This window comes from Pristiophorus japonicus, unplaced genomic scaffold (assembly GCF_044704955.1).
Source record: "Pristiophorus japonicus isolate sPriJap1 unplaced genomic scaffold, sPriJap1.hap1 HAP1_SCAFFOLD_1630, whole genome shotgun sequence".
Taxonomy (NCBI): domain Eukaryota; kingdom Metazoa; phylum Chordata; class Chondrichthyes; family Pristiophoridae; genus Pristiophorus; species Pristiophorus japonicus.
In genome coordinates this window covers 26,366-53,664 of record NW_027251311.1, presented here as the reverse complement: position 1 = coordinate 53,664, position 27,299 = coordinate 26,366, and the positions used below count along the sequence as shown (strand labels likewise).

The window sequence follows — 27,299 nt, the reverse complement described above, 5'->3', positions numbered from 1 at the left end:
GTGGATTCGGGGGGGGGGGAGAGTGTGGATTCGGGGGGGGAGTTGGATTCGGTGGGGGGAGAGTGGATTCGGGGGGGGGGGGAGAGTGTGGATTCGGGGGGGGGAGAGTGTGGATTCGGGGGGGGGGAGAGTGTGATTCGGGGGGGGGGGGGAGAGTGTGGATTCGGGGGGTGGAGAGTGTGGATTCGGGGGGGGGGGGGGAGTGTGGATTCGGGGGGGGGGAGAGTGTGGATTCGGGGGGGGGGGAGTGTGGATTCGGGGGGGGGGGGGAGTGTGGATTCGGGGGGGGGGAGAGTGTGGATTCGGGGGGGGAGAGTGTGGATTCGGGGGGGGGAGAGTGTGGATTCGGGGGGGGGGGAGTGTGGATTCGGGGGGGGGGGAGTGTGGATTCGGGGGGGGGGAGAGTGTGGATTCGGGGGGGGGGGGAGAGTGTGGATTCGGGGGGGGGGGAGAGTGTGGATTCGGTGGGGGGGGGCGAGTGTGGATTCGGGAGGGGGGGGGGAGAGTGTGGATTCGGGGGGGGGGGGGCGAGTGTGGATTCGGTGGGGGGGCGAGTGTGGATTCGGGGGGGGGGGGGTGAGTGTGGATTCGGTGGGGGGGGGAGAGTGTGGATTCGGGGGGTGGAGAGTGTGGATTCGGTGGGGGGGGGGGAGAGTGTGGATTCGGTGGGGGGGGGGAGAGTGTGGATTCGGGGGTGGAGAGTGTGGATTCGGTGGGGGGGGGAGAGTGTGGATTCGGGGGGTGGAGAGTGTGGATTCGGTGGGGGGAGAGTGTGGATTCGGGGGGGGGGGGGAGAGTGTGGATTCGGTGGGGGGAGAGTGTGGATTCGGTGGGGGGGAGAGTGTGGATTCGGTGGGGGGAGAGTGTGGATTCGGTGGGGGGAGAGTGTGGATTCGGGGGGGGGGGGCGAGTGTGGATTCGGGGGGGGGGGGAGTGTGGATTCGGGGGGGGGGGGGAAGAGTGTGGATTCAGTGTGGGGGGAGAGTGTGGATTCGGTGGGGGGGAGAGTGTGGATTCGGGGGGGGGGGGAGAGTGTGGATTCGGGGGGGGGGGGGAGAGTGTGGATTCAGGGGGGGGGGAGAGTGTGGATTCGGGGGGGGGGGGGGAGAGTGTGGATTCGGGGGGTGGAGAGTGTGGATTCGGGGGGGGGGCCGAGTGTGGATTCAGGGGGGGGGAGAGTGTGGATTCGGGGGGGGGGGGGAGAGTGTGGATTCGGGGGGTGGAGAGTGTGGATTCGGGGGGGGGGGGCGAGTGTGGATTCGGGGGGGGGGAGTGTGGATTCGGGGGGGGAGAGTGTGGGATTCGGGGGGGGGGGGCGAGTGTGGATTCAGGGGGGGGGGGGGGAGAGTGTGGATTCGGGGTGGGGGAGAGTGTGGATTCGGGGGGGGGGGAGAGTGTGGATTCAGGGGGGGGGGGGAGAGTGTGGATTCGGGGGTGGGGGGGAGTGTGGATTCGGGGGGGGGAGAGTGTGGATTCGGGGGTGGGGGGAGAGTGTGGATTCGGGGGTGGGGGGCAGAGTGTGGATTTGGCGAGGGGGCTGGAGAGTGTGGATTCGGGGGGGGGGGAAAAGAGTGTGGATTTGGTGGGGGGGGGGAGAGTGTGGATTCGGGGGGGGGGGAACTGTGGATCCAAGGCGGAGGGCTGGAGAGTGTGGATTCGGGGGTGGAGGGAGAGTGTGGATTCGAGGGAGGGGGCGAGAGTATGAATTCGAGCGGGGGGGAAAGAGTGTGGATTCGGGGGGGGGGAAGAGTGTGGATTCGGTGGTGGGGGGAAGAGTGTGGATTCGGGGGGGGGAAGAGTGTGGATTCGGTGGTGGGGGGGAAGAGTGTGGATTCGGGGGGGGGAAGAGTGTGGATTCGCTGGGGTGGGGGGGAAAGAGTGTGGATTCGGTGGGGGGGGGGGAAGAGTGTGGATTCGGGGGGGGAAGAGTGTGGATTTGGGCGGGGGGGAGAGTGTGGATTTGGGGGCGGGGGAGAGTGTGGATTGAGCGGGGAGTGGGGGGGGAAGAGTGTGGATTCGCGGGGTGGGGGGGAGAATGTGGATTGAGCGGGGGCGGGGGGGGTGGACTCAGGGGGTTGGGGGGGGAGTGTGGATTGAGCGGGGAGGGAGGGGTGTTGACTCGGGGGATGGGGGGCGGGGTGGACTCGGGGGGTGCGGGAGAGTGTGGATTGAGTGGGGGTGGTGGGAGGTGGACTCGGGGTGTGGGGGTGGAGAGTGTGGATTGAGCGGGGGCCGGGGGGGGTGGGGGGAGTGTGGATTGAGCGGGGGTGGGGGGAGGTGGACTCGGGGTGTGGGGGTGGAGAGTGTGGATTGAGCGGGGGCCGGGGGGGGTGGGGGAGTGTGGATTGAGCGGGGGTGGGGGGAGGTGGACTCGGGGTGGGGGGGGAGAGTGTGTATTGAGCGGGGGTGGGAGGAGGTGGACTCGGGGTGGGGGGGGTGTGTGGATTGAGCGGGGGTGGGGGGAGGTGGTGGACTCGGGGAGGTGGGGAGGGAGTGTGGATTGAGCGGGGGTGGGAGGAGGTGGACTCGGGGTGGGGGGGAGTGTGGATTGAGCGGGGGTGGGGGGGAGGTGGACTCGGTGGGTGGGGGGGGAGTGTGGATTGAGCGGGGGTGGGGGGGGTGGACTCGGGGGGTGGGGTGGGAATGTGGATTGAGCGGGGGTGGGAGGAGGTGGACTCGGGGGGTGGGGGGAGTGTGGATTAAGCGGGGGCGGTGGGAGGTGGACTCGGGGTGGGGTGGGAGTGTGGATTTAGCGGGGGCGGGGGGGAGGTGGACTCGGGGGGTGGGGGGGGGGAGTGTGGATTGAGCGGGGACGGGGGGGTGGACTCAGGGTGGGGGGGGAGTGTGGATTGAGCGGGGGTGGGGGGGAGGTGGACTCGGGGGGTGGGGGGGGAGTGTGGATTGAGCGGGGGTGGGAGGAGATGGACTCGGGGGGTGGGGGGAGTGTGGATTGAGCGGGGGTGGGGGGAGGTGGACTCGGGGTGGGGTGGGAGTGTGGATTTAGCGGGGGCGGGGGGGGTGGACTCAGGGTGGGGGGGGAGTGTGGATTGAGCAGGGGTGGGGGGGAGGTGGACTCGGGGGGTGGGGGGGGGAGTGTGGATTGAGCGGGGGTGGGGGGGAGGTGGACTCGGGTGGTGGGGGGGGGGGAGTGTAGATTGAGCGGGGGCGGGGGGGAGGTGGACTCGGGGGGTGGGGGGGGGGGGGAGTGTAGATTGAGCGGGGGCGGGGGGAGGTGGACTCGGGGGGTGGGGGGGAGTGTGGATTGAGCGGGGGCGGGGGAGATGTGGACTCAGGGGGTGGGGGGAGTGTGGATTGAGCGGGGACGGGGCGGGGTGGACTCGGGGGGGTGGGAGGGAAGGTGGACTCGGGGGTGGGGGGGAAGGTGGACTCGGGGGGTGGGGGGTGGACTCGGGGGGTGGGGGGAGGTGGACTCGGGGGGTGGGGGGGAAGGTGGACTCGGGGTGGGGGGAGGTGGACTCGGGGGGTGGGGGGAGGTGGACTCGGGGGGGTGGGGGGAGTGTGGATTGAGCGGGGACGGGGGGAGGTGGACTCGGGGGGTGGGGGGGAAGGTGGACTCGGGGTGGGGGGAGGTGGACTCGGGGGGTGGGGGGAGGTGGACTCGGGGGGTGGGGGGAGGTGGACTCGGGGGGTGGGGGGAGGTGGACTCGGGGGGCGGGGGAGTGTGGATTGAGCGGGGACGTGGGGGGTGGACTCGGGGGGTGGGGGGGAAGGTGGACTGGGGGGTGGGGGGAGGTGGACTCGGGGGGTGGGGGGAGGTGGACTCGGGGGGTGGGGGGAGGTGGACTCGGGGGGGTGGGGGGAGGTGGACTCGGGGCGGGGGGGAGTGTGGATTGAGCGGGGACGGGGGGGAGTGGACTCGGGGGGTGGGGGGGAAGGTGGACTCGGGGGGTGGGGGGGTGGACTCGGGGGGTGGGGGGAGTGTGGATTGAGCGGGGACGGGGGGGTGGACTCGGGGGGTGGGGGGGGTGGATTCAGTGGACGCAGCCAAGATCTCACAAAGAGCTCAACAAGCTTCCCAGCTGGGCTGATTAATGATGAATGGTGTTCAGTAAGAATAAATGAAAGGTGCCGTATATATCGGGAACGGTAGCATAGTGGTTATATCATTGGATGAGTAATCCAGAGGCCTGGATTAATGATCCAGAGACATGAGTTCAAATCCCACCACGGCCGCTGGGGAATTTAAATTCAGTGAATAAATAAATCTGGAATAAAAATCCAGTGTCAGTAATGGTGACCATGAAACCACCGGATTGTCATAAAAACCCATCTGGTTCATTAATGGCCTTTAGGGAAGGAAATCTGCCGCCCTTGCCCGGTCTGGCCTATATGTGACTCCAGACCCAGGTCAATGTGGTTGACCCTTAACTGCCCTCTGAAATAGTCTAAAAAGCCACTCAGTTGTCATCATCATCACAGGCAGTCCCTCGGAATTGAGGAAGACTTGCTTCCACTCGAGAAGTGAGTTCTCAGGTGACTGAACAGTCTAATACAGGAATTACAGTCTCTGTCACAGGTGGGACACACTGTGGTTGAAGGAAAGGGTGGATGGGACTGGTTTGCCGCACTCTCCTTCTGCTGCCTGCGCTTGGTTTCTGCACGCTCTCGGCGACGAGACTCGAGGTGCTCAACGCCCTCCCGGATGCTCTTCCTCCACTTCGGGCGGTCTTTGGGCCAGGGATTCCCAGGTGCCAGTGGGGATGTTGCATTTTATTAGGGAGACTTTGAGGGTGTCCTTGAAACGTTTCCTCTGCCCACCTGGGGCTCGCTTGCCGTGTCGGAGTTCCGAGTAGAGCACTTGCTCTCAGTTGTATAAGGCGGCTCACCACCTCCTTCTCTAAGGCAATTAGGGATGGGCAATAAATGCTGGCCTTGCCATCGATGCCCACGAATAAATGAATAAAAATATTGGAAATAAACAATAGGAGGTACCCGTGCTCCAGGGGAAGGACAGCACGTGTTGTGGGGTAGGTAAAGCAAACCCAGAACAATACTTTCAGATATAACCAGGGCAGGAGGGCACAGTCAGGATTGTAAAGGCCAAGTTCAGGACTCAGTTATTTGAAGACGGTGATCAAAAGCTGGAACAGGTTCCCAGGCGAGGCCAGAACACGGGACAGGTTTACAAACCGCTGGACGCTGCAATGGGACGATGGTAGTATTGGAATTCTGGAAGGATGAGATGAAGTGGACCGAGAGCCTTCTGTATCTGAACCTACATCAGAATCTTGTGTTGGGTATCGCAAAATATCACTAAAACTGGCAACTTTTTCCTGATTTTCTGATCCTTTTAATAGCAACCTCCGTGGTAAAGGCATCAAAGAACATATCCACAGCAGGAGTTCTGAGTTCAGTTGCAGTGTGTGTGTTTTTGGGCTGCCTGTTCACAGTGGGATTGTTGGTCAGTACAGGGCAATGTGGGACAGCTAGGCTCAGGATATGTTTGAACAACTCGGCTACAAATTACTGATAATACACATTGGGGCAGATATCCCGGCCTCCCTGAGTCTGTACGGAGTGTGTACGGACCGGGGAAGGCATCACAAAAGCCGGTTTTCGGTGTGCAATTCGCATGTGCTGAAAACCACCTTTTCCGATCTGTCAAGCTCTGGCTTGACATCCTCCGTATCCCCACAGCAGGACATTCGCCTGGACAAGGTTGTGGTATTTACCCATCTCTTGCCCAGCGAATGTCCTGATAATGTGTGTCTGGTGAAAGCAGAAACATACTCTACTTTAACCAGCGTAAGAGTTTTAAAACATACAAAAACATGTAAAAATAAAATTTAAAAAGCATATTTTATGTTAAAAATCCTGCCCACTAAGGTAAGTTTATTTTAAACCATAATGAAAAAACTTTTAAAAAATTGGAAAAATACGTATTTTTTCTAAGACATTTATTAACTTTAATTAAAATCAATCTTAAATATGTGATGTGTTTTTTCTATTTTTTACTTGTGTTTGGGTGTTGGGGGGGAGTGTTTCTCAATCATAATGAGAACTCCCACTGACCGAGTTCCCATTATTATGAATGAGAAAATACTTGACCTGGATTGGCTGCCCAGTGCCATGTCACTCCAGCTCCAACATACATCCGTCCTGACAGACACACGCTCCGATGTGCAGGGAGAGTAGGCCTCAGGACCGGGATCTCTGGTGGGCGCAGCAGGAAAAGGTCGGTGCGCATCTTTTTTACCATTTTCTGTCGAGCGCCCGCGGGAAACAGAGGAGTGGGATTTCAGACCAATATCCATTCGCAAACACACAGGAGATTTTATAATCGCTTCAGTTTCAAGTTATTACTTTATGCTGTTCCTCATCTGTTCTGATCATCAGTTATTTACTATTCACAGGTCGAAAGGCAAGTCCGGTTCTTATCCAGTCCCCAGAAGTTGTGACGGTGCCCGAGGGTGGGACGGTGCAGTTTCGGTGTACCCTGGAGAGCAGCAATGTGAATGACCGTGTGGATAAATATACTGTACACTGGTACCTCTCACAGGATAGGAAACACATAATATTTACTCATTATGTAGGTGGCAGGATTTACCGATCACACGGTGTCTCTGAGCGGTTTCAGCTTTCCAGAGATGTTGCCAGTAACAGCTGCATTCTGACCATCAGAGGCGTGGAGCGCAGAGACAGCGCGGTCTATATCTGTGGTATTTGGGGAACAATCTATGGAAATGGAACCCGGCTGAATGTAACCAGTAAGTGCTTTGTACATTATATTGGTTTTATATCTAATAATGTTACAATACCAACATCTCATGTGGAAGTAAATGTTATACAACATTGTCACTTTTACAGTAACAACACTGAGTGGAATTTCTGAAAAAAGAATGGAAGGTGAAATCTGGGACAAACACCATTTGTTTTTAATTGAACAAAAGCGTGTGAGCACATGGTGGGACAAACCCTCACACAAAGGATTCAACGGGAAAATACATGTTGAGGGAAAAGTGCAGTAATAGGAACAATGGTGACCGACCTGGTTAAATCAGGATATTGACAGGGTATATATATAAAACAATGCATCTCTTAGTGACTAAATCTGCACTCATCAATGCAAACAAATGACCCCTCGACCCTTTCCAAGCTGCAATAAACCATCCTTCAGCTGCAAATGTAATTCAGGAATGTGCAATCGGCTTTCAGAATGGCTGGGCGGCAAAGTAGTGCGTCTCGTTTTGGAGTTGAAAGCCAGAAAATATTTAATAATAGAGTCCCGTGAGAAACTCGTCCGTGGGCCCGGAATGTGCCCAATACACACAGACTGTAGTGGGTCTGGAATGTGCACAATACACACGGACTGTAGTGGGTCTGGAATGTACCCAATACACACAGACTGTAGTGGGTCTGGAATGTACCCAATACACACAGACTGTAGTGGGTCTGGAATGTGCCCAATACACACAGACTGTAGTGGGTCTGGAATGTGCACAATACACACGGAATGTAGTGGGTCTGGAATGTGCCCAATACACACAGACTGTAGTGGGTCTGGAATGTGCACAATACACACGGACTGTAGTGGGTCTGGAATGTACCCAATACACACAGACTGTAGTGGGTCTGGAATGTGCACAATACACACGGACTGTAGTGGGTCTGGAATGTACCCAATACACACGGACTGTAGTGGGTCTGGAATGTACCCAATACATACAGACTGCAGTGGGTCTGGAATGTACCCAATACACACGGACTGTAGTGGGTCTGGAATGTACCCAATACATACAGACTGCAGTGGGTCTGGAATGTACCCAATACACACAGACTGTAGTGGGTCTGGAATGTACCCAATACACACAGACTGTAGTGGGTCTGGAATGTACCCAATACACACAGACTGTAGTGGGTCTGGAATGTACCCAATACACACAGACTGTTGTGGGTCTGGAATGTACCCAATACACACAGACTGTAGTGGGTCTGGAATGTACCCAATACACACAGACTGTATTGGGTCTGGAATGTACACAATACACACAGACTGTAATGGGTCTGGAATGTACCCAATACACACAGACTGTAGTGGGTCTGGAATGTACCCAATACACACAGACTGTCGTGGGTCTGGAATGTACACAATACACACAGACTGTAGTGGGTCTGGAATGTACCCAATACACACAGACTGTAGTGCGTCTGGAATGTACCCAATACACACAGATTGTAGTGGGTCTGGAACATACCCAATACACACAGACTGTAGTGGGTCTGGAATGTACCGAATACACACAGACTGTAGTGGGTCTGGAATGTACCCAATACACACAGACTGTAGTGGGTCTGGAATGTACCCAATACACACAGACTGCAGTGGGTCTGGAATGTACCCAATACACACAGACTGTAGTTGTTCTGGAATGTACACATTACACACAGACTGCAGTGGGTCTGGAATGCATACAATACACACAGACTGTAATGGGTCTGGAATATACCCAATACACACAAACTGTAGTTGGTCTGGAATATACCCAATACACACAGACTGTAGTTGATCTGGAATGTACCCAATACACACAGATTGTAGTGGGTCTGGAACATACCCAATACACACAGACTGTAGTGGGTCTGGAATGTACCGAATACACACAGACTGTAGTGGGTCTGGAATGTACCCAATACACACAGACTGTAGTGGGTCTGGAATGTACCCAATACATACAGACTGTAGTGGGTCTGGAATGTACACAATACACACAGACTGCAGTGGGTCTGGAATATACCCAATACAAACAGACTATAGTGGGTCTGGAACGTACCCAATACACAGAGACTGTAATGGGTCTGGAATGTACCCAATACACACAGACTGCAGTTGGTCTGGAATGTACCCAATACACACAGACTGTAGTGGGTCTGGAATGTACCCAATACACACAGACTGTAGTGGGTCTGGAATGTACACAATACACACAGACTGTAGTGGGTCTGGAATGTGCCCAATACACACAGACTGTAGTGGGTCTAGAATGTACCCAATACACGCAGACTGTCGTGGGTCTGGAATGTGCCCAGTACACACAGACTGTAGTGGGTCTGGAATGTACCCAGTACACACAGACTGTAGTGGGTCTGGAATGTACCCAGTACACACAGACTGTAGTTGGTCTGGAATGTACCCAGTACACACAGACTGTAGTGGGTCTGGAATGTACCAAGTACACACAGACTGTAGTGGGTCTGGAATGTACCCAGTGCACACAGACTGTAGCGGGTCTGGAATGTACCCAGTACACACAGACTGTCGTGGGTCTGGAATGTACCCAATGCACACAGACTGTAGTGGGTCTGGAATGTACCCAATACACACAGACTGTAGTGCGTCTGGAATGTGCCCAATACACACAGACTGTAGTGGGTCTGGAATGTACCCAATACACACAGACTGTAGTGGGTCTGGAATGTACACAATACACACAGACTGCAGTGGGTGTGGAATATACCCAATACACACAGACTGTCGTGTGTCTGGAATGTGCCCAATACACACAGACTGTAGTGGGTCTGGAATGTACCCAATACACACAGACTGTAGTGGGTCTGGAATGTACCCAATACACACGGACTGTCGTGGGTCTGGAATGTACCCAATACATACAGACTGTAGTTGGTCTGGAATGTGCCCAGTACACACAGACTGTAGTGGGTCTGGAATGTACCCAATACACACTGACTGTAGTGGGTCTGGAATGTACCCAATACATACAGACTGTAGTTGGTCTGGAATGAACCCAATACACACAGACTGTAGTGGGTCTGGAATGTACACAATACACACAGACTGCAGTGGGTGTGGAATATACCCAATACACACAAACTGTCGTGTGTCTGGAATGTGCCCAATACACACAGACTGTAGTGGGTCTGGAATGTACCCAATACACACAGACTGTAGTGGGTCTGGAATGTACCCAATACACACGGACTGTAGTGGGTCTGGAATGTACCCAATACACGCAGACTGTAGTGGGTCTGGAATGTGCCCAGTACACACAGACTGTAGTGGGTCTGGAATGTACCCAATACACACGGACTGTAGTGGGTCTGGAATGTACCCAATACAAAAAGACTGTAGTTGGTCTGGAATGTACCCAGTACACACAGACTGTAGTGGGTCTGGAATGTACCCAGTACACACAGACTGTAGTGGGTCTGGAATGTACCCAGTACACACAGACTGTAGTTGGTCTGGAATGTACCCAGTACACACAGACTGTAGTGGGTCTGGAATGTACCCAGTACACACAGACTGTAGTGGGTCTGGAATGTACCCAGTGCACACAGACTGTAGTGGGTCTGGAATGTACCCAGTACACACAGACTGTAGTGCGTCTGGAATGTGCCCAATACACACAGACTGTAGTGGGTCTGGAATGTACCCAATACACACAGACTGTAGTGCGTCTGGAATGTACCCAATACACACAGACTGTAGTGCGTCTGGAATGTGCCCAATACACACAGACTGTAGTGGGTCTGGAATGTACCCAATACACACAAAATGTAGTGGGTCTGGAATGTACACAATACACACAGACTGTAGTGGGTCTGGAATGTACCCAATACACACAGACTGTAGTGGGTCTGGAATGTACCCAATACACACAGACTGTAGTGGGTCTGGAATGTACACAATACACACAGACTGCAATGGGTCTGGAATGTACCCAATACACACAGACTGTAGTGGGTCTGGAATGTACCCAATACACACAGACTGTAGTGGGTCTGGAATGTACACAATACACACAGACTGTAATGGGTCTGGAATGTACCCAATACACACAAACTGTCGTGTGTCTGGAATGTGCCCAATACACACAGACTGTAGTGGGTCTGGAATGTACCCAATACACACAGACTGTAGTGGGTCTGGAATATACCCAATACACACGGACTGTCGTGGGTCTGGAATGTACCCAATACACACAGACTGTAGTTGGTCTGGAATGTGCCCAGTACACACAGACTGAAGTGGGTCTGGAATGTACCCAATACACACGGACTGTAGTGGGTCTGGAATGTACCCAATACATACAGACTGTAGTTGGTCTGGAATGTACCCAGTACACACAGACTGTAGTGGGTCTGGAATGTACCCAGTACACGCAGACTGTAGTGGATCTGGAATGTACACAATACACACGGACTGTAGTGGGTCTGGAATGTACCCAATACACGCAGACTGTAGTGGGTCTGGAATGTGCCCAGTACACACAGACTGTAGTGGGTCTGGAATGTACCCAATACACACGGACTGTAGTGGGTCTGGAATGTACCCAGTACACACAGACTGTAGTGGGTCTGGAATGTACCCAGTGCACACAGACTGTAGTGGGTCTGGAATGTACCCAGTACACACAGACTGTCGTGGGTCTGGAATGTACCCAATGCACACAGACTGTAGTGGGTCTGGAATGTGCCCAATACACACAGACTGTAGTGGGTCGGGAATGTACCCAATACACACAGACTGTCGTGGGTCTGGAATGTACCCAATACACACGGACTGTAGTGGGTCGGGAATGTACCCAATACACACATACTGCAGTGGGTCTGGAATAGACCCAATACAAACAGACTATAGTAGGTCTGGAATGTACCCAATACACACAGACTGTCGTGGGTCTGGAATGTATCCAATGCACACAGACTTTAGTGGGTCTGGAATGTACCCAATACACACAGACTGCAATTGGTCTGGAATGTGCCCAATACACACAGACTGTAGTGGGTCTGGAATGTACCCAATACACACGGACTGTAGTGGGTCTGGAATGTACCCAATACACACAGACTGTAGTGGGTCTTGAATGTGCCCAATACACACAGACTGTAGTGGGTCTGGAATGTACCCAATATACACAGACTGTCATGGGTCTGGAATGTACTAGTACACACAGACTGTAGTGGGTCTGGAATGTACCCAGTACACACAGACTGTAGTGGGTCTGGAATATACCCAGTACACACAGACTGTACTGGGTCTGGAATGTACCCAGTACACACAGACTGTAGTTGGTCTGGAATGTACCCAGTACACACAGACTGTAGTGGGTCTGGAATGTACCCAGTACACACAGACTGTAGTGGGTCTGGAATGTACCCAGTGCACACAGACTGTAGTGGGTCTGGAATGTACCCAGTACACACAGACTGTAGTGCGTCTGGAATGTGCCCAATACACACAGACTGTAGTGGGTCTGGAATGTACCCAATACACACAGACTGTAGTGCGTCTGGAATGTACCCAATACACACAGACTGTAGTGCGTCTGGAATGTGCCCAATACACACAGACTGTAGTGGGTCTGGAATGTACCCAATACACACAAAATGTAGTGGGTCTGGAATGTACACAATACACACAGACTGTAGTGGGTCTGGAATGTACCCAATACATACAGACTGTAGTTGGTCTGGAATGAACCCAATACACACAGACTGTAGTGGGTCTGGAATGTACACAATACACACAGACTGCAGTGGGTGTGGAATATACCCAATACACACAAACTGTCGTGTGTCTGGAATGTGCCCAATACACACAGACTGTAGTGGGTCTGGAATGTACCCAATACACACAGACTGTAGTGGGTCTGGAATGTACCCAATACACACGGACTGTAGTGGGTCTGGAATGTACCCAATACACGCAGACTGTAGTGGGTCTGGAATGTGCCCAGTACACACAGACTGTAGTGGGTCTGGAATGTACCCAATACACACGGACTGTAGTGGGTCTGGAATGTACCCAATACAAAAAGACTGTAGTTGGTCTGGAATGTACCCAGTACACACAGACTGTAGTGGGTCTGGAATGTACCCAGTACACACAGACTGTAGTGGGTCTGGAATATACCCAGTACACACAGACTGTAGTGGGTCTGGAATGTACCCAGTACACACAGACTGTAGTTGGTCTGGAATGTACCCAGTACACACAGACTGTAGTGGGTCTGGAATGTACCCAGTACACACAGACTGTAGTGGGTCTGGAATGTACCCAGTGCACACAGACTGTAGTGGGTCTGGAATGTACCCAGTACACACAGACTGTAGTGCGTCTGGAATGTGCCCAATACACACAGACTGTAGTGGGTCTGGAATGTACCCAATACACACAGACTGTAGTGCGTCTGGAATGTACCCAATACACACAGACTGTAGTGCGTCTGGAATGTGCCCAATACACACAGACTGTAGTGGGTCTGGAATGTACCCAATACACACAAAATGTAGTGGGTCTGGAATGTACACAATACACACAGACTGTAGTGGGTCTGGAATGTACCCAATACACACAGACTGTAGTGGGTCTGGAATGTACCCAATACACACAGACTGTAGTGGGTCTGGAATGTACACAATACACACAGACTGCAATGGGTCTGGAATGTACCCAATACACACAGACTGTAGTGGGTCTGGAATGTACCCAATACACACAGACTGTAGTGGGTCTGGAATGTACACAATACACACAGACTGTAATGGGTCTGGAATGTACCCAATACACACAAACTGTCGTGTGTCTGGAATGTGCCCAATACACACAGACTGTAGTGGGTCTGGAATGTACCCAATACACACAGACTGTAGTGGGTCTGGAATATACCCAATACACACGGACTGTCGTGGGTCTGGAATGTACCCAATACACACAGACTGTAGTTGGTCTGGAATGTGCCCAGTACACACAGACTGAAGTGGGTCTGGAATGTACCCAATACACACGGACTGTAGTGGGTCTGGAATGTACCCAATACATACAGACTGTAGTTGGTCTGGAATGTACCCAGTACACACAGACTGTAGTGGGTCTGGAATGTACCCAGTACACACAGACTGTAGTGGGTCTGGAATGTACCCAATACACGCAGACTGTAGTGGATCTGGAATGTACACAATACACACGGACTGTAGTGGGTCTGGAATGTACCCAATACACGCAGACTGTAGTGGGTCTGGAATGTGCCCAGTACACACAGACTGTAGTGGGTCTGGAATGTACCCAATACACACGGACTGTAGTGGGTCTGGAATGTACCCAGTACACACAGACTGTAGTGGGTCTGGAATGTACCCAGTGCACACAGACTGTAGTGGGTCTGGAATGTACCCAGTACACACAGACTGTCGTGGGTCTGGAATGTACCCAATGCACACAGACTGTAGTGGGTCTGGAATGTGCCCAATACACACAGACTGTAGTGGGTCGGGAATGTACCCAATACACACAGACTGTCGTGGGTCTGGAATGTACCCAATACACACGGACTGTAGTGGGTCGGGAATGTACCCAATACACACATACTGCAGTGGGTCTGGAATAGACCCAATACAAACAGACTATAGTAGGTCTGGAATGTACCCAATACACACAGACTGTCGTGGGTCTGGAATGTATCCAATGCACACAGACTTTAGTGGGTCTGGAATGTACCCAATACACACAGACTGCAATTGGTCTGGAATGTGCCCAATACACACAGACTGTAGTGGGTCTGGAATGTACCCAATACACACGGACTGTAGTGGGTCTGGAATGTACCCAATACACACAGACTGTAGTGGGTCTTGAATGTGCCCAATACACACAGACTGTAGTGGGTCTGGAATGTACCCAATATACACAGACTGTCATGGGTCTGGAATGTACTAGTACACACAGACTGTAGTGGGTCTGGAATGTACCCAGTACACACAGACTGTAGTGGGTCTGGAATATACCCAGTACACACAGACTGTAGTGGGTCTGGAATGTACCCAGTACACACAGACTGTAGTTGGTCTGGAATGTACCCAGTACACACAGACTGTAGTGGGTCTGGAATGTACCCAGTACACACAGACTGTAGTGGGTCTGGAATGTACCCAGTGCACACAGACTGTAGTGGGTCTGGAATGTACCCAGTACACACAGACTGTAGTGCGTCTGGAATGTGCCCAATACACACAGACTGTAGTGGGTCTGGAATGTACCCAATACACACAGACTGTAGTGCGTCTGGAATGTACCCAATACACACAGACTGTAGTGCGTCTGGAATGTGCCCAATACACACAGACTGTAGTGGGTCTGGAATGTACCCAATACACACAAAATGTAGTGGGTCTGGAATGTACACAATACACACAGACTGTAGTGGGTCTGGAATGTACCCAATACACACAGACTGTAGTGGGTCTGGAATGTACCCAATACACACAGACTGTAGTGGGTCTGGAATGTACACAATACACACAGACTGCAATGGGTCTGGAATGTACCCAATACACACAGACTGTAGTGGGTCTGGAATGTACCCAATACACACAGACTGTAGTGGGTCTGGAATGTACACAATACACACAGACTGTAATGGGTCTGGAATGTACCCAATACACACAAACTGTCGTGTGTCTGGAATGTGCCCAATACACACAGACTGTAGTGGGTCTGGAATGTACCCAATACACACAGACTGTAGTGGGTCTGGAATATACCCAATACACACGGACTGTCGTGGGTCTGGAATGTACCCAATACACACAGACTGTAGTTGGTCTGGAATGTGCCCAGTACACACAGACTGAAGTGGGTCTGGAATGTACCCAATACACACGGACTGTAGTGGGTCTGGAATGTACCCAATACATACAGACTGTAGTTGGTCTGGAATGTACCCAGTACACACAGACTGTAGTGGGTCTGGAATGTACCCAGTACACACAGACTGTAGTGGGTCTGGAATGTACCCAATACACGCAGACTGTAGTGGATCTGGAATGTACACAATACACACGGACTGTAGTGGGTCTGGAATGTACCCAATACACGCAGACTGTAGTGGGTCTGGAATGTGCCCAGTACACACAGACTGTAGTGGGTCTGGAATGTACCCAATACACACGGACTGTAGTGGGTCTGGAATGTACCCAGTACACACAGACTGTAGTGGGTCTGGAATGTACCCAGTGCACACAGACTGTAGTGGGTCTGGAATGTACCCAGTACACACAGACTGTCGTGGGTCTGGAATGTACCCAATGCACACAGACTGTAGTGGGTCTGGAATGTGCCCAATACACACAGACTGTAGTGGGTCTGGAATGTGCCCAATACACACAGACTGTAGTGGGTCGGGAATGTACCCAATACACACAGACTGTCGTGGGTCTGGAATGTACCCAATGCACACAGACTGTAGTGGGTCTGGGATGTACCCAATACACACAGACTGTAGTGCGTCTGGAATGTGCCCAATACACACAGACTGTAGTGGGTCTGGAATGTACACAATACACACAGACTGTAATGGGTCTGGAATATACCCAATACACACAGACTGTAGTGCGTCTGGTATGTGCCCAATACACACAGACTGTAGTGGGTCTGGAATGTACCCAATACACACAGACTGTAGTGGGTCTGGAATGTACCCAATACACACGGACTGTCGTGGGTCTGGAATGTACCCAATACACACAGACTGTAGTTGGTCTGGAATGTGCCCAGTACACACAGACTGAAGTGGGTCTGGAATGTACCCAATACACACGGACTGTAGTGGGTCTGGAATGTACCCAATACATACAGACTGTAGTTGGTCTGGAATGTACCCAGTACACACAGACTGTAGTGGGTCTGGAATGTACCCAGTACACACAGACTGTAGTGGGTCTGAAATGTACCCAATACACGCAGACTGTAGTGGATCTGGAATGTACACAATACACACAGATTGCAGTGGGTGTGGAATATACCCAATACACACAAACTGTCGTGTGTCTGGAATGTGCCCAATACACACAGACTGTAGTGGGTCAGGAATGTACCCAATACACACAGACTGTAGTGGGTCTGGAATGTACCCAATACACACGGACTGTAGTGGGTCTGGAATGTAGCCAATACACGCAGACTGTAGTGGGTCTGGAATGTGCCCAGTACACACAGACTGTAGTGGGTCTGGAATGTACCCAATACACACGGACTGTAGTGGGTCTGGAATGTACCCAATACAAAAAGACTGTAGTTGGTCTGGAATGTACCCAGTACACACAGACTGTAGTGGGTCTGGAATGTACCCAGTACACACAGACTGTAGTGGGTCTGGAATGTACCCAGTACACACAGACTGTAGTGGGTCTGGAATGTACCCAGTACACACAGACTGTAATTGGTCTGGAATGTACCCAGTACACACAGACTGTAGTGTGTCTGGAATGTACCCAGTACACACAGACTGTAGTCGGTCTGGAATGTACCCAGTGCACACAGACTGTAGTGGGTCTGGAATGTACCCAGTACACACAGACTGTCGTGGGTCTGGAATGTACCCAATGCACACAGACTGTAGTGGGTCTGGAATGTACCCAATACACACAGACTGTCGTGGGTCTGGAATGTACACAATACACACAGACTGTAATGGGTCTGAAATATACCCAATACACACACACTGTAGTTGGTCTGGAATGTACCCAATACACACAGATTGTAGTGGGTCTGGAACATACCCAATACACACAGATTGTAGTGGGTCTGGAACATACCCAATACACACAGACTATAATGGGTCTGGAACGTACCCAATACACAGAGACTGTAATGGGTCTGGAATGTACCCAATACACACAGACTGTAGTGGGTCTGGAATGTACCCAATACACACAGACTGCAATTGGTCTGGAATGTGCCCAATACACACAGACTGTAGTGGGTCTGGAATGTACCCAATACACACGGACTGTAGTGGGTCTGGAATGTACCCAATACACACAGACTGTAGTGGGTCTTGAATGTGCCCAATACACACAGACTGTAGTGGGTCTGGAATGTACCCAATATACACAGACTGTCATGGGTCTGGAATGTACTAGTACACACAGACTGTAGTGGGTCTGGAATGTACCCAGTACACACAGACTGTAGTGGGTCTGGAATGTACCCAATACACACAAACTGTAGTGGGTCTGGAATGTACCCAATACACACGGACTGTAGTTGGTCTGGAATGTGCCCAGTACACACAGACTGTAGTGGGTCTGGAATGTACCCAATACACACAGGCTGTAGTGGGTCTGGAATGTGCCCAATACACACAGATTGTAGTGGGTCTGGAATGTACCCAGTACACACAGACTGTCGTGGGTCTGGAATGTACCTGGTACACACAGACTTTAGTGGGTCTCGAACAGGAGTAGGCCATCTGGCCCCTCGAGCCTGCTCCGCCATTCAAAAAGATCATGGCTGATCTGGCCGTGGACTCAGCTGCACTTACCCACCCGCTCCCTGTCACCCTTAATTCCCTTATTGGTTAAAAATGTATCTATCTGTGATTTGAATACATTCAATGAGCTCGTCTCAACTGCTTCCCTGGCCAGAGAATTCCACAGATTCACAACCCTCTGGGAGAAGAAATTCCTTCTCAACTCATTTTTAAATTGGCTCCCCCGTATTTTGAGGCTGTGCCCTTTAATTCGAGTCTACCCGACTAGTGGAATCAACCTCTCTGCCTCTATCTTGTCTATCCCTTTCATTATTTTAAATGTTTCGAGAAAGATTATCCCTCATCCTTCTGAACTCCAACGAGTAAAGACCCAGTCTACTCAATCTATCATCAAAAGGTAACCCCCTCATCTCCGGAATCAGCCAAGTGAATCGTCTCTGTACCCACTCCAAAGCTAGTGTATCCCTCCTTAAGTAAGGTGACCAAAACTGCAAGCAGTACTCCAGGTCCGGCCTCACCAATACCCTGTACAGTTGCAGCAGGACCTCCCTGCTTTTGTACTCCATCCCTCTCGCAATGAAGGCCAACATTCCATTTGCCTTCCTGATTACCTGCTGCACCTGCAAACTAACCTTTTTTTGGGATTCATGCACAAGGACCAAAAAGAGTTTCATGCACAAGGACCCCCAGGTCCCTCTGCACCTCAGCATGTTGTAATTTCTCCCCATTCAAATAATATTCCCTTTTACTGTTTTTTTTCCCCCAAGGTGGATGACCTCACACTTTCCGACATTGTATTCCATCTGCCAAACCTTAGCCCATTCGCTTAACCTATCCAAATCTCCTTGCAGCCTCTCTGAGTCCTCTACACAACCCGCTTTCCCACTAATCTTTGTGTCATCTGCAAATTTTGTTGCACTACACTCTGTACCCTCTTCCAGGTCATCTATGTATATTGTAAACAGTTGTGGTCCCAGCACTGATCCATGTGGCACACCACTAACCACTGATTTCCAACCCGAAAAGGACCCATTTATCCCGACTCTCTGCTTTGTGTTAGCCAGCCAATTCTCTATCCATGCTAATACATTTCCTCTGACTCCGCGTACCTTTATCTTCTGCAGTAACCTTTTGTGTGGCACCTTATCGCATGCCTTTTGGAAATCTAAATACACCACATCCATCGGTACACCTCTATCCACCATGCTCGTTATATCCTCAAAGAATTCCAGTAAGTTAGTTAAACATGATTTCCCCTTCATGAATCCATGCTGCGTCTGCTTGATTGCACTATTCCTATCTCGATGTCCCGCTATTTCTTCCTTTATGATAGTTTCAAGCATTTTCCCCACTACAGATGTTAAACTAACCGGCCTATCGTTACCTGCCTTTTGCCTGCCCCCTTTTTTAAACAGAGGCGTTACATTAGCTGCTTTCCAATCCGCTGGTACCTCCCCAGAGTCCAGAGAATTTTAACGGGCGGCGCGGCCCATTCAAAGTTTCAGGCATGTCTCAAACTTTCACATCAGGAAAGCTGATCCCGGGCTGTGCTGATCTCCCCCTCCCCCCCGCCCCCCCCCCCCCGCACATCCACAACACACCTCCCCCTCCCCCACGTACCCTCCCCCACCCACATCCCCCCTCCCCCTCCCTCCCCCACGTACCCTCCCCCACCCACATCCCCCCTCCCCCTCCCCCACCTACCCTCCCCCACCCACATCCCCCCTCCCCCACGTACCCTCCCCCACCCACATCCCCCCTCCCCCTCCCCCACGTACCCTCCCCCGCCCACATCCCCCCTCCCCCTCCCCCACGTACCCTCCCCCACCCACACCCCCCCTCCCCCTCCCCCACGTACCCTCCCCCACCCACATCCCCCCTCCCCCTCCCCCACGTCCTCTCATCCTCCCCCACGCCCCCCCCCCACCCACAGCACCCCTCCCCCTCCCCCATGCCCCCCCCATCCACAGCACATCTCCGCCTCCCCCACCCCCACGTCCTCTCATCCTCACCCACGTCCCCCCCCACCCACATCACCCCTCCCCCTCCCCCACGTCCCCACCCATCCACAGCACACCTCCCCCTCCCCCACGTCCTCTCATCCTCCACCACGGCCCCCCCATCCACATCACCACTCCCCCTCCCCCACGTCCTCTCATCCTCCCCCCACACACTTCAACCCCTCCCCCTCCCCCTCCCCCACGTCCCCCCCCACCCACAGCACCCCTCCCCCTCCCCATGCCCCCCCATCCACAGCACACCTCCGCCTCCCCCACGTCCTCTCATCCACACCCACGCCCCCCCCCACCCACATCACCCCTCCCCCTCCCCCACGTCCCCCCCCATCCACAGGACACCTCCCTCTCCCCCACGTCCTCTCATCCTCCCCCACGCCCCCCCCCCATCCACAGCACCCCTCCCCCTCCCCCACGTCCCCTCCCCCATCCACAGCACATCTCCCTCTCCCCCACGTCCTCTCATCCTCCCCCACGTCCCCCCCACCCACATCAACCACTCCCCCTCCCCCACGTCCACCCCCCATCCACAGCACACCTCCCCCTCCCCCACGTCCTCTCATCCTCCCCCACGCAACCCCCCACCCACAGCACACCTCCCCGTCCCCCACGTCCTCTCATCCTCCCCCACGTCCCCTCCCCCCCACGTCCCCTCCCCCATCCACAGCACACCTCCCCCTCCCCCACGTCCTCTCATCCTCCCCCACGCAACCCCCCCACCCACAGCACACCTCCCACTCCCCCACGTCCTCTTCCCCATCCACATCACCCCTCCCACACGTCCCCTCCCCCACGTCCCCTCCCCCACCCACATCACCCCTCCCCACGTCCCCTCCCCCACATCACCCCTCCCCCACGTCCCCTTCCCCTCGTCCCCTTCCCCTCCCCCACGTCCCCTCCAACTCCCCTATGTCCCTTCCCCTCCCCACATCCCCTCCCCCTCCCCTACATCCCCTCTCCCATCCAGATCTCCCCTTCCCCACGTCCCCTCGCCTCCCCCACGTCCCCTCCCCCATCCACATCACCCCTCCCCCTCCCCCACGTCCCCTCCCCCACCCACATCTCCCTTCCCCCCTCCCCGCCCACAACCCCCCTCCCCCACGTCCCCTCCCCTCCCCCACGTCCCCTACCCCATCCACATCACCCCTCCTCCTCCCCCACATCACCCCTCCTCCATGTCCCCTCCCCCACCCACATCTCCCTTCCCCCCCCACATCCCCCTCCCCCACGTCCCCTCCCCATCCAAATCCCCCTCCCCCACGTCCCCTCCCCCACCCACATCCCCCCTCCCCCACGTCCCCTCCCCCATGTCCCCACACATCCCCTCCCCTCTCCCACTCACATATCCCTCCCTTACCCTCGATTTAATTCCTAAGTTGATTTTTATGCTGCTCCTTTCCGCTCCCTACAGGATTTGTTCATTCTTTATAAATTCACCTGAAATAATGATTTGTGGTTAATTCTATAAAAATTGTTTGGCTGGATTTGCGATGTTCTGGGCAGAGGATGTGTTCCCCCTCGCACCAAGTGCAGTTATTGAAGTAGGGCAGGGATGACCATCACTGGTATAACATTGAGACAAACACCATGCGCTGTATATTTTAGATACTTGCTGTCTCACAATACAAGCTGTTCTCGCTCCACAGTCCCATTGACCAGTTTTATGCTCCGACTTCCTTCTGTTTGAATCAAACTTTGATAAAGTTTACACTTGTATTATCCAAGCTTTTATATAATCTTACAGCACAGAAAGAGGCCATTCGGCCCATCGTGCCCGTGCTGGCTCTTTGAAAGAACGATCCAATTAGTCCCACTGCCCCTGCTCTTTCCCCACAGCCCTGCAATTTTATTCCTTTTCAAGTATTTATCCAATTCCATTTTGAAAGTTACTATTGAATCTTCCACCGCCCTTTCAGGCAGCACATTCCAGATCACAGCAACTCGCTGCGTAAAAAGGAATTCTCATCTCTTTCCCCCCTCCCCCCTGGTACTTTTGTTAATTATCTTCAATCTGTGTGCTCTGGTTACTGATCCTCCCCACACTGGAAACATTTCATCCTCATTTACTCCAGCAAAACCCCTCAGAATTTTAAACACCTTGATTAAATCCCCCTGTAACTTCACTGCTCTAAGGAGAACAATCCTAACTTCTTCAGTCTCTCCACATAACTGAAGTCCCTCATCTCTGGTCTCATTCTAGTAAATCTCCTCTGCACCCTCGCCAAGGCCTTGACATCGTTCCTAAAGTGTGGTGCCCAGAATTGGACACAATAGTCCAGCTGAGGCCTAACCAGTGATGTATGGAGGTTTAGCATCACTTCCTTGCTTTTGTACTCTACACCTCGATTTATAAACCCAGGGTTTTTTAGCTCTTTTAAAGCCTCATCAACTTGTCCTGCCACTATGAAGATTTGTGTATGTGAACCCCCAGGGCTCCCTGTTCCTGCACCCACTTTATAATTGCACCATTTAGTTCATATTACTGTTCCTCATTTTTCCTTCCAAAATGCATCACTTCACACTTCTCTGCATTAAATTGCATCTGCCATGTATCTGCCCATTTCACCAGTCCTCCTGGAGGCTGCTGCTTTCCTCCTCATCTGCAAACTTTGAAATTATGCCCTCTATACCCCAGTCTATTTTCAGCATTTAAAATACCTGCTTCATGTCCTTTCTCAATGAAATATCCCTGCTCCAGTGATAACTAATCTAATTCTATCGTCACACTTCTACACAGGGTATGGTGAGGCCACACCTGGAGCACTGCGTGCAGTTTTAGTCTCCATATTCAGGATATACTTGCATTGGAGGCTGTTCAGAGAAGGTTCACCAGGTTGATTCTGGAGATGGGCAGGAAAGTGGAGCTGAGTCCATGATCGGATTAGCCATGATCTTATTGAATGGCGGAGCAGGCTCGAGGGGCCAAATGGCCTACTCCTGCTCCTACTTCTTATGTTCTTATCCACAGCTCTCAGCCACTCTGCTGCTATAACTCTGCCGGGAGTGCATGGGAGGGCTGCAAGTTATTCTTGGACCCGGATATGCCTGGTCCCAGTCTTCCATTGGCCTTTTGGGGGCACCAGGGATAGAGACTAAGAGAAAGAACCTGCACTTCTATAGCACCTTTCACAGTCTCGGGATGTCCCAAAGCACTTTACATAAGCCAATGAAGTACATGTGAAGTGCAGTCACTGTTGTAATTTAGGAAACACACAAGGTCCCACAAACAGCGAATAAATAAATAGCCAGATCATGTGTTTTAGGTATAAATGTTGACTGGACACTAAGAGAACTCCCCTGCTAATCTTCGAATAAGGCCTGCCTTTTATACTAGGTCAGGCACACCTGGACAGGTAACCTGCAAGTCTCCCACTGCAGTGCCCTCTGGTGGCATACCTTGTAATAGTGTAAGCAGTAACATGTCAGACACATGACAGTAAGGGATAAAGAGGAGTCAGGAGGTGTATTGAGAAGAAATCAATGGGCCAGGGTGTGAGCATCATTTGGGAAATAAGTGAAGAGAAGGCATGGGAGGGAGATTGGGGAGAATCTGCAGTGATGGGGATCAGGGAGGAAGACTCGGGGAGGTTGGGGAGGAAGTGGCAGAGGCAGCTGTGTGCATGAAGCAAAGAAATCCTGGAGCTTTTCATATCAGGCCAGATAATGATCAGTTGTTTAGAATTTACTGAAGCTCAGGTGAGCTGCCTGCAGTTTTCATTGAAACATTTCAGACATTTATCAACCTTCAGACCGGTTTTTAAGTGATTGATATTTTCCCATTAAAGGTGCAGTTGTCCCTGTCCTGACCCAGTCTCCGAGCCTGGAACGTGTCACAGAGGGTCACACGGCACGGTTACAGTGCACCATGCGGAACGCCAGAGTGAGTGACACTGATGTCCACTGGTACCGGCAACTACCGGGGCAAGATACGGAGTGGGTTTTAACACATGAGGCAAGTGGCAGCACACGAGGGAGCCCAGGTTCCACTGACCGTCTCCAGCCTTCCAGAGACACCTCCAATAACAGCTTCATTCTGACAGTCACAGACGTGCAGCCCAGTGACACTGCCGCCTATTACTGTAAAGTGTGGGGCAATATCAGCGGGAACGGAACCCAGCTCAATGTAACCAGTAAGTATAAGTTACATTTGGTTTTATTTATAACAGCGTTACTACATAGAGGATAATTTTACAACAATACACTCCCAGTCGAGAGGCACACACACACTGGGAGCATGGACTGGAGAATTGGGGCTGTGATGTTGTGGCCCTATATCTGACCCACATTCCATGGGACTGTGGCTTCTCACTGGGAGCACGGCATTGTGGGATCCCTCTTATACACACTTCACTTCTCAATAGAACACAGGAGCTTCCCAAACTTGATGGAAATATTTTGTTTTGCCTAAAGTGTGATTTCACTTACACTGACAGGGATTAGGAATTCTAAGGCGATTTGATTCTTTTAAAATTCAACATTACTAAACGTTAAAGTGCCAGTAATCCGTCACAGTGCAACTCAGCAGCAGATAGTTTTGCAATAATTTCTCACATTTATCTGCACCTATTTTCTCCTCGTGATGGTCCAGTCCACAGTCCCTGACTCCTTGCCCAAGTTACCATTCACACCCACACATATCCCCATCAGTGTTACCCTGCATTTGCTTTTTGATGCGTGGTCCCTTTAACGGGCGGCGCGGCCCATTCAAAGTTTCACATCGGGAAAGCTGAACCCGGGCTGTGCTGATCTCCCCCTCCCCCACGTCCCCTCCCCCATCCACATCACCCCTCCCCCACGTCCCCTCCCCCATCCACATCACCCCTCCCCCTCCCACGTCCCTCCCCCACCCACATCACCCCTCCCCCACGTCCCCTTCCCCACCCACATCACCCCTCCCCCACGTCCCGTCCTCCCACCCACATCACCCCTCCCCCTCGCCCACGTCCCTCCCCCACCCTTATCACCCCTCCCCCACGTCCCCCCCACCCACATCCCCCCTCCCCGATCCACATCCCCCTCCCCCCCACATCCCCTCCCACCCATGCCCCCCCCCCCCATGTCCCCGCACCTCCCCCTCCCCCACCCACATATCCCTCCCTTTCCCTCGATTTAATTCCTAAGTTGATTTTTATGCTGCTCCTTTCCGCTCCCTACAGGATTTGTTCATTCTTTATAAATTCACCTGAAATAATGATTTGTGGTTAATTCTATAAAAATTGTTTGGCTGGATTTGCGATGTTCTGGGCAGAGGATGTGTTCCCCCTCGCACCAAGTGCAGTTATTGAAGTAGGGCAGGGATGACCATCACTGGTATAACATTGAGACAAACACCATGCGCTGTATATTTTAGGTACTTGCTGTCTCACAATACAAGCTGTTCTCGCTCCACAGTCCCATTGACCAGTTTTATGCTCCGACTTCCTTCTGTTTGAATCAAACTTTGATAAAGTTTACACTTGTATTATCCAAGCTTTTATATAATCTTACAGCACAGAAAGAGGCCATTCGGCCCATCGTGCCCGTGCTGGCTCTTTGAAAGAACGATCCAATTAGTCCCACTGCCCCTGCTCTTTCCCCACAGCCCTGCAATTTTATTCCTTTTCAAGTATTTATCCAATTCCATTTTGAAAGTTACTATTGAATCTTCCACCGCCCTTTCAGGCAGCACATTCCAGATCACAGCAACTCGCTGCGTAAAAAGGAATTCTCATCTCTTTCCCCCCTCCCCCCTGGTACTTTTGTTAATTATCTTCAATCTGTGTGCTCTGGTTACTGATCCTCCCCACACTGGAAACATTTCATCCTCATTTACTCCAGCAAAACCCCTCATAATTTTGGCACCTCGATTAAATCCCCCTGTAACTTCACTGCTCTAAGGAGAACAATCCTAACTTCTTCAGTCTCTCCACATAACTGAAGTCCCTCATCTCTGGTCTCATTCTAGTAAATCTCCTCTGCACCCTCGCCAAGGCCTTGACATCGTTCCTAAAGTGTGGTGCCCAGAATTGGACACAATAGTCCAGCTGAGGCCTAACCAGTGATGTATGGAGGTTTAGCATCACTTCCTTGCTTTTGTACTCTACACCTCGATTTATAAACCCAGGGTTTTTTAGCTCTTTTAAAGCCTCATCAACTTGTCCTGCCACTATGAAGATTTGTGTATGTGAACCCCCAGGGCTCCCTGTTCCTGCACCCACTTTATAATTGCACCATTTAGTTCATATTACCATTCCTCATTTTTCCTTCCAAAATGCATCACTTCACACTTCTCTGCATTAAATTGCATCTGCCATGTATCTGCTCATTTCACCAGTCCTCCTGGAGGCTGCTGCTTTCCTCCTCATCTGCAAACTTTGAAATTATGCCCTCTATATCCCAGTCTATTTTCAGCATTTAAAAAACCTGCTTCATGTCCTCTCTCAATGAAATATCCCTGCTCCAGTGAGAACTAATCTAATTCTATCGTCACACTTCTACACAGGGTATTGGTGAGGCCACACCTGGAGTACTGCGTGCAGTTTTAGTCTCCGTATTTACGGAAGGATATACTTGCATTGGAGGCTGTTCAGAGAAGGTTCACCAGGTTGATTCAGGAGATGGGCAGGAAAGTGGAGCTGAGTCCATGATCGGATTGGCCATGATCTTATTGAATGACGGAGCAGGCTCGAGGAGCCAATGGCCTACTCCTGCTCCTACTTCTTATGTTCTTATCCACAGCTCTCGGCCACTCTGCTGCTATAACTCTGCTGGGAGTGCATGGGAGGGCTGCAAGTTATTCTTGGACCCGGATATGCCTGGTCCCAGTCTTCCATTGGCCTTTTGGGGGCACCAGGGATAGACACTAAGAGAAAGAACCTGCACTTCTATAGCACCTTTCACAGTCTCGGGATGTCCCAAAGCACTTTACATAAGCCAATGAAGTACATGTGAAGTGTAGTTACTGTTGTAATTTAGGAAACACACAAGGTCCCACAAACAGCGATTAAATAAATAGCCAGATCATGTGTTTTAGGTATAAATGTTGGCCTGGACA

General features: G+C 52.2%; 1 protein-coding gene across 1 annotated transcript in view; it reads left to right on the top strand.

The window, feature by feature from the left end:
• Positions 1-6,374: 6,374 nt before the first annotated feature.
• Positions 6,375-27,299, top strand: part of LOC139243212 (uncharacterized) — a gene marked incomplete at its 5' end in the record, with an annotated part of 44,464 nt that continues 23,539 nt past the window's right edge. Inside the window, 2 exons of the mRNA XM_070870717.1 lie at positions 6,375-6,728; positions 24,052-24,396. Of these exons, the coding sequence (XP_070726818.1) occupies positions 6,375-6,728; positions 24,052-24,396 (699 nt within the window). The remainder of the gene's footprint in view (positions 6,729-24,051; positions 24,397-27,299) is intronic.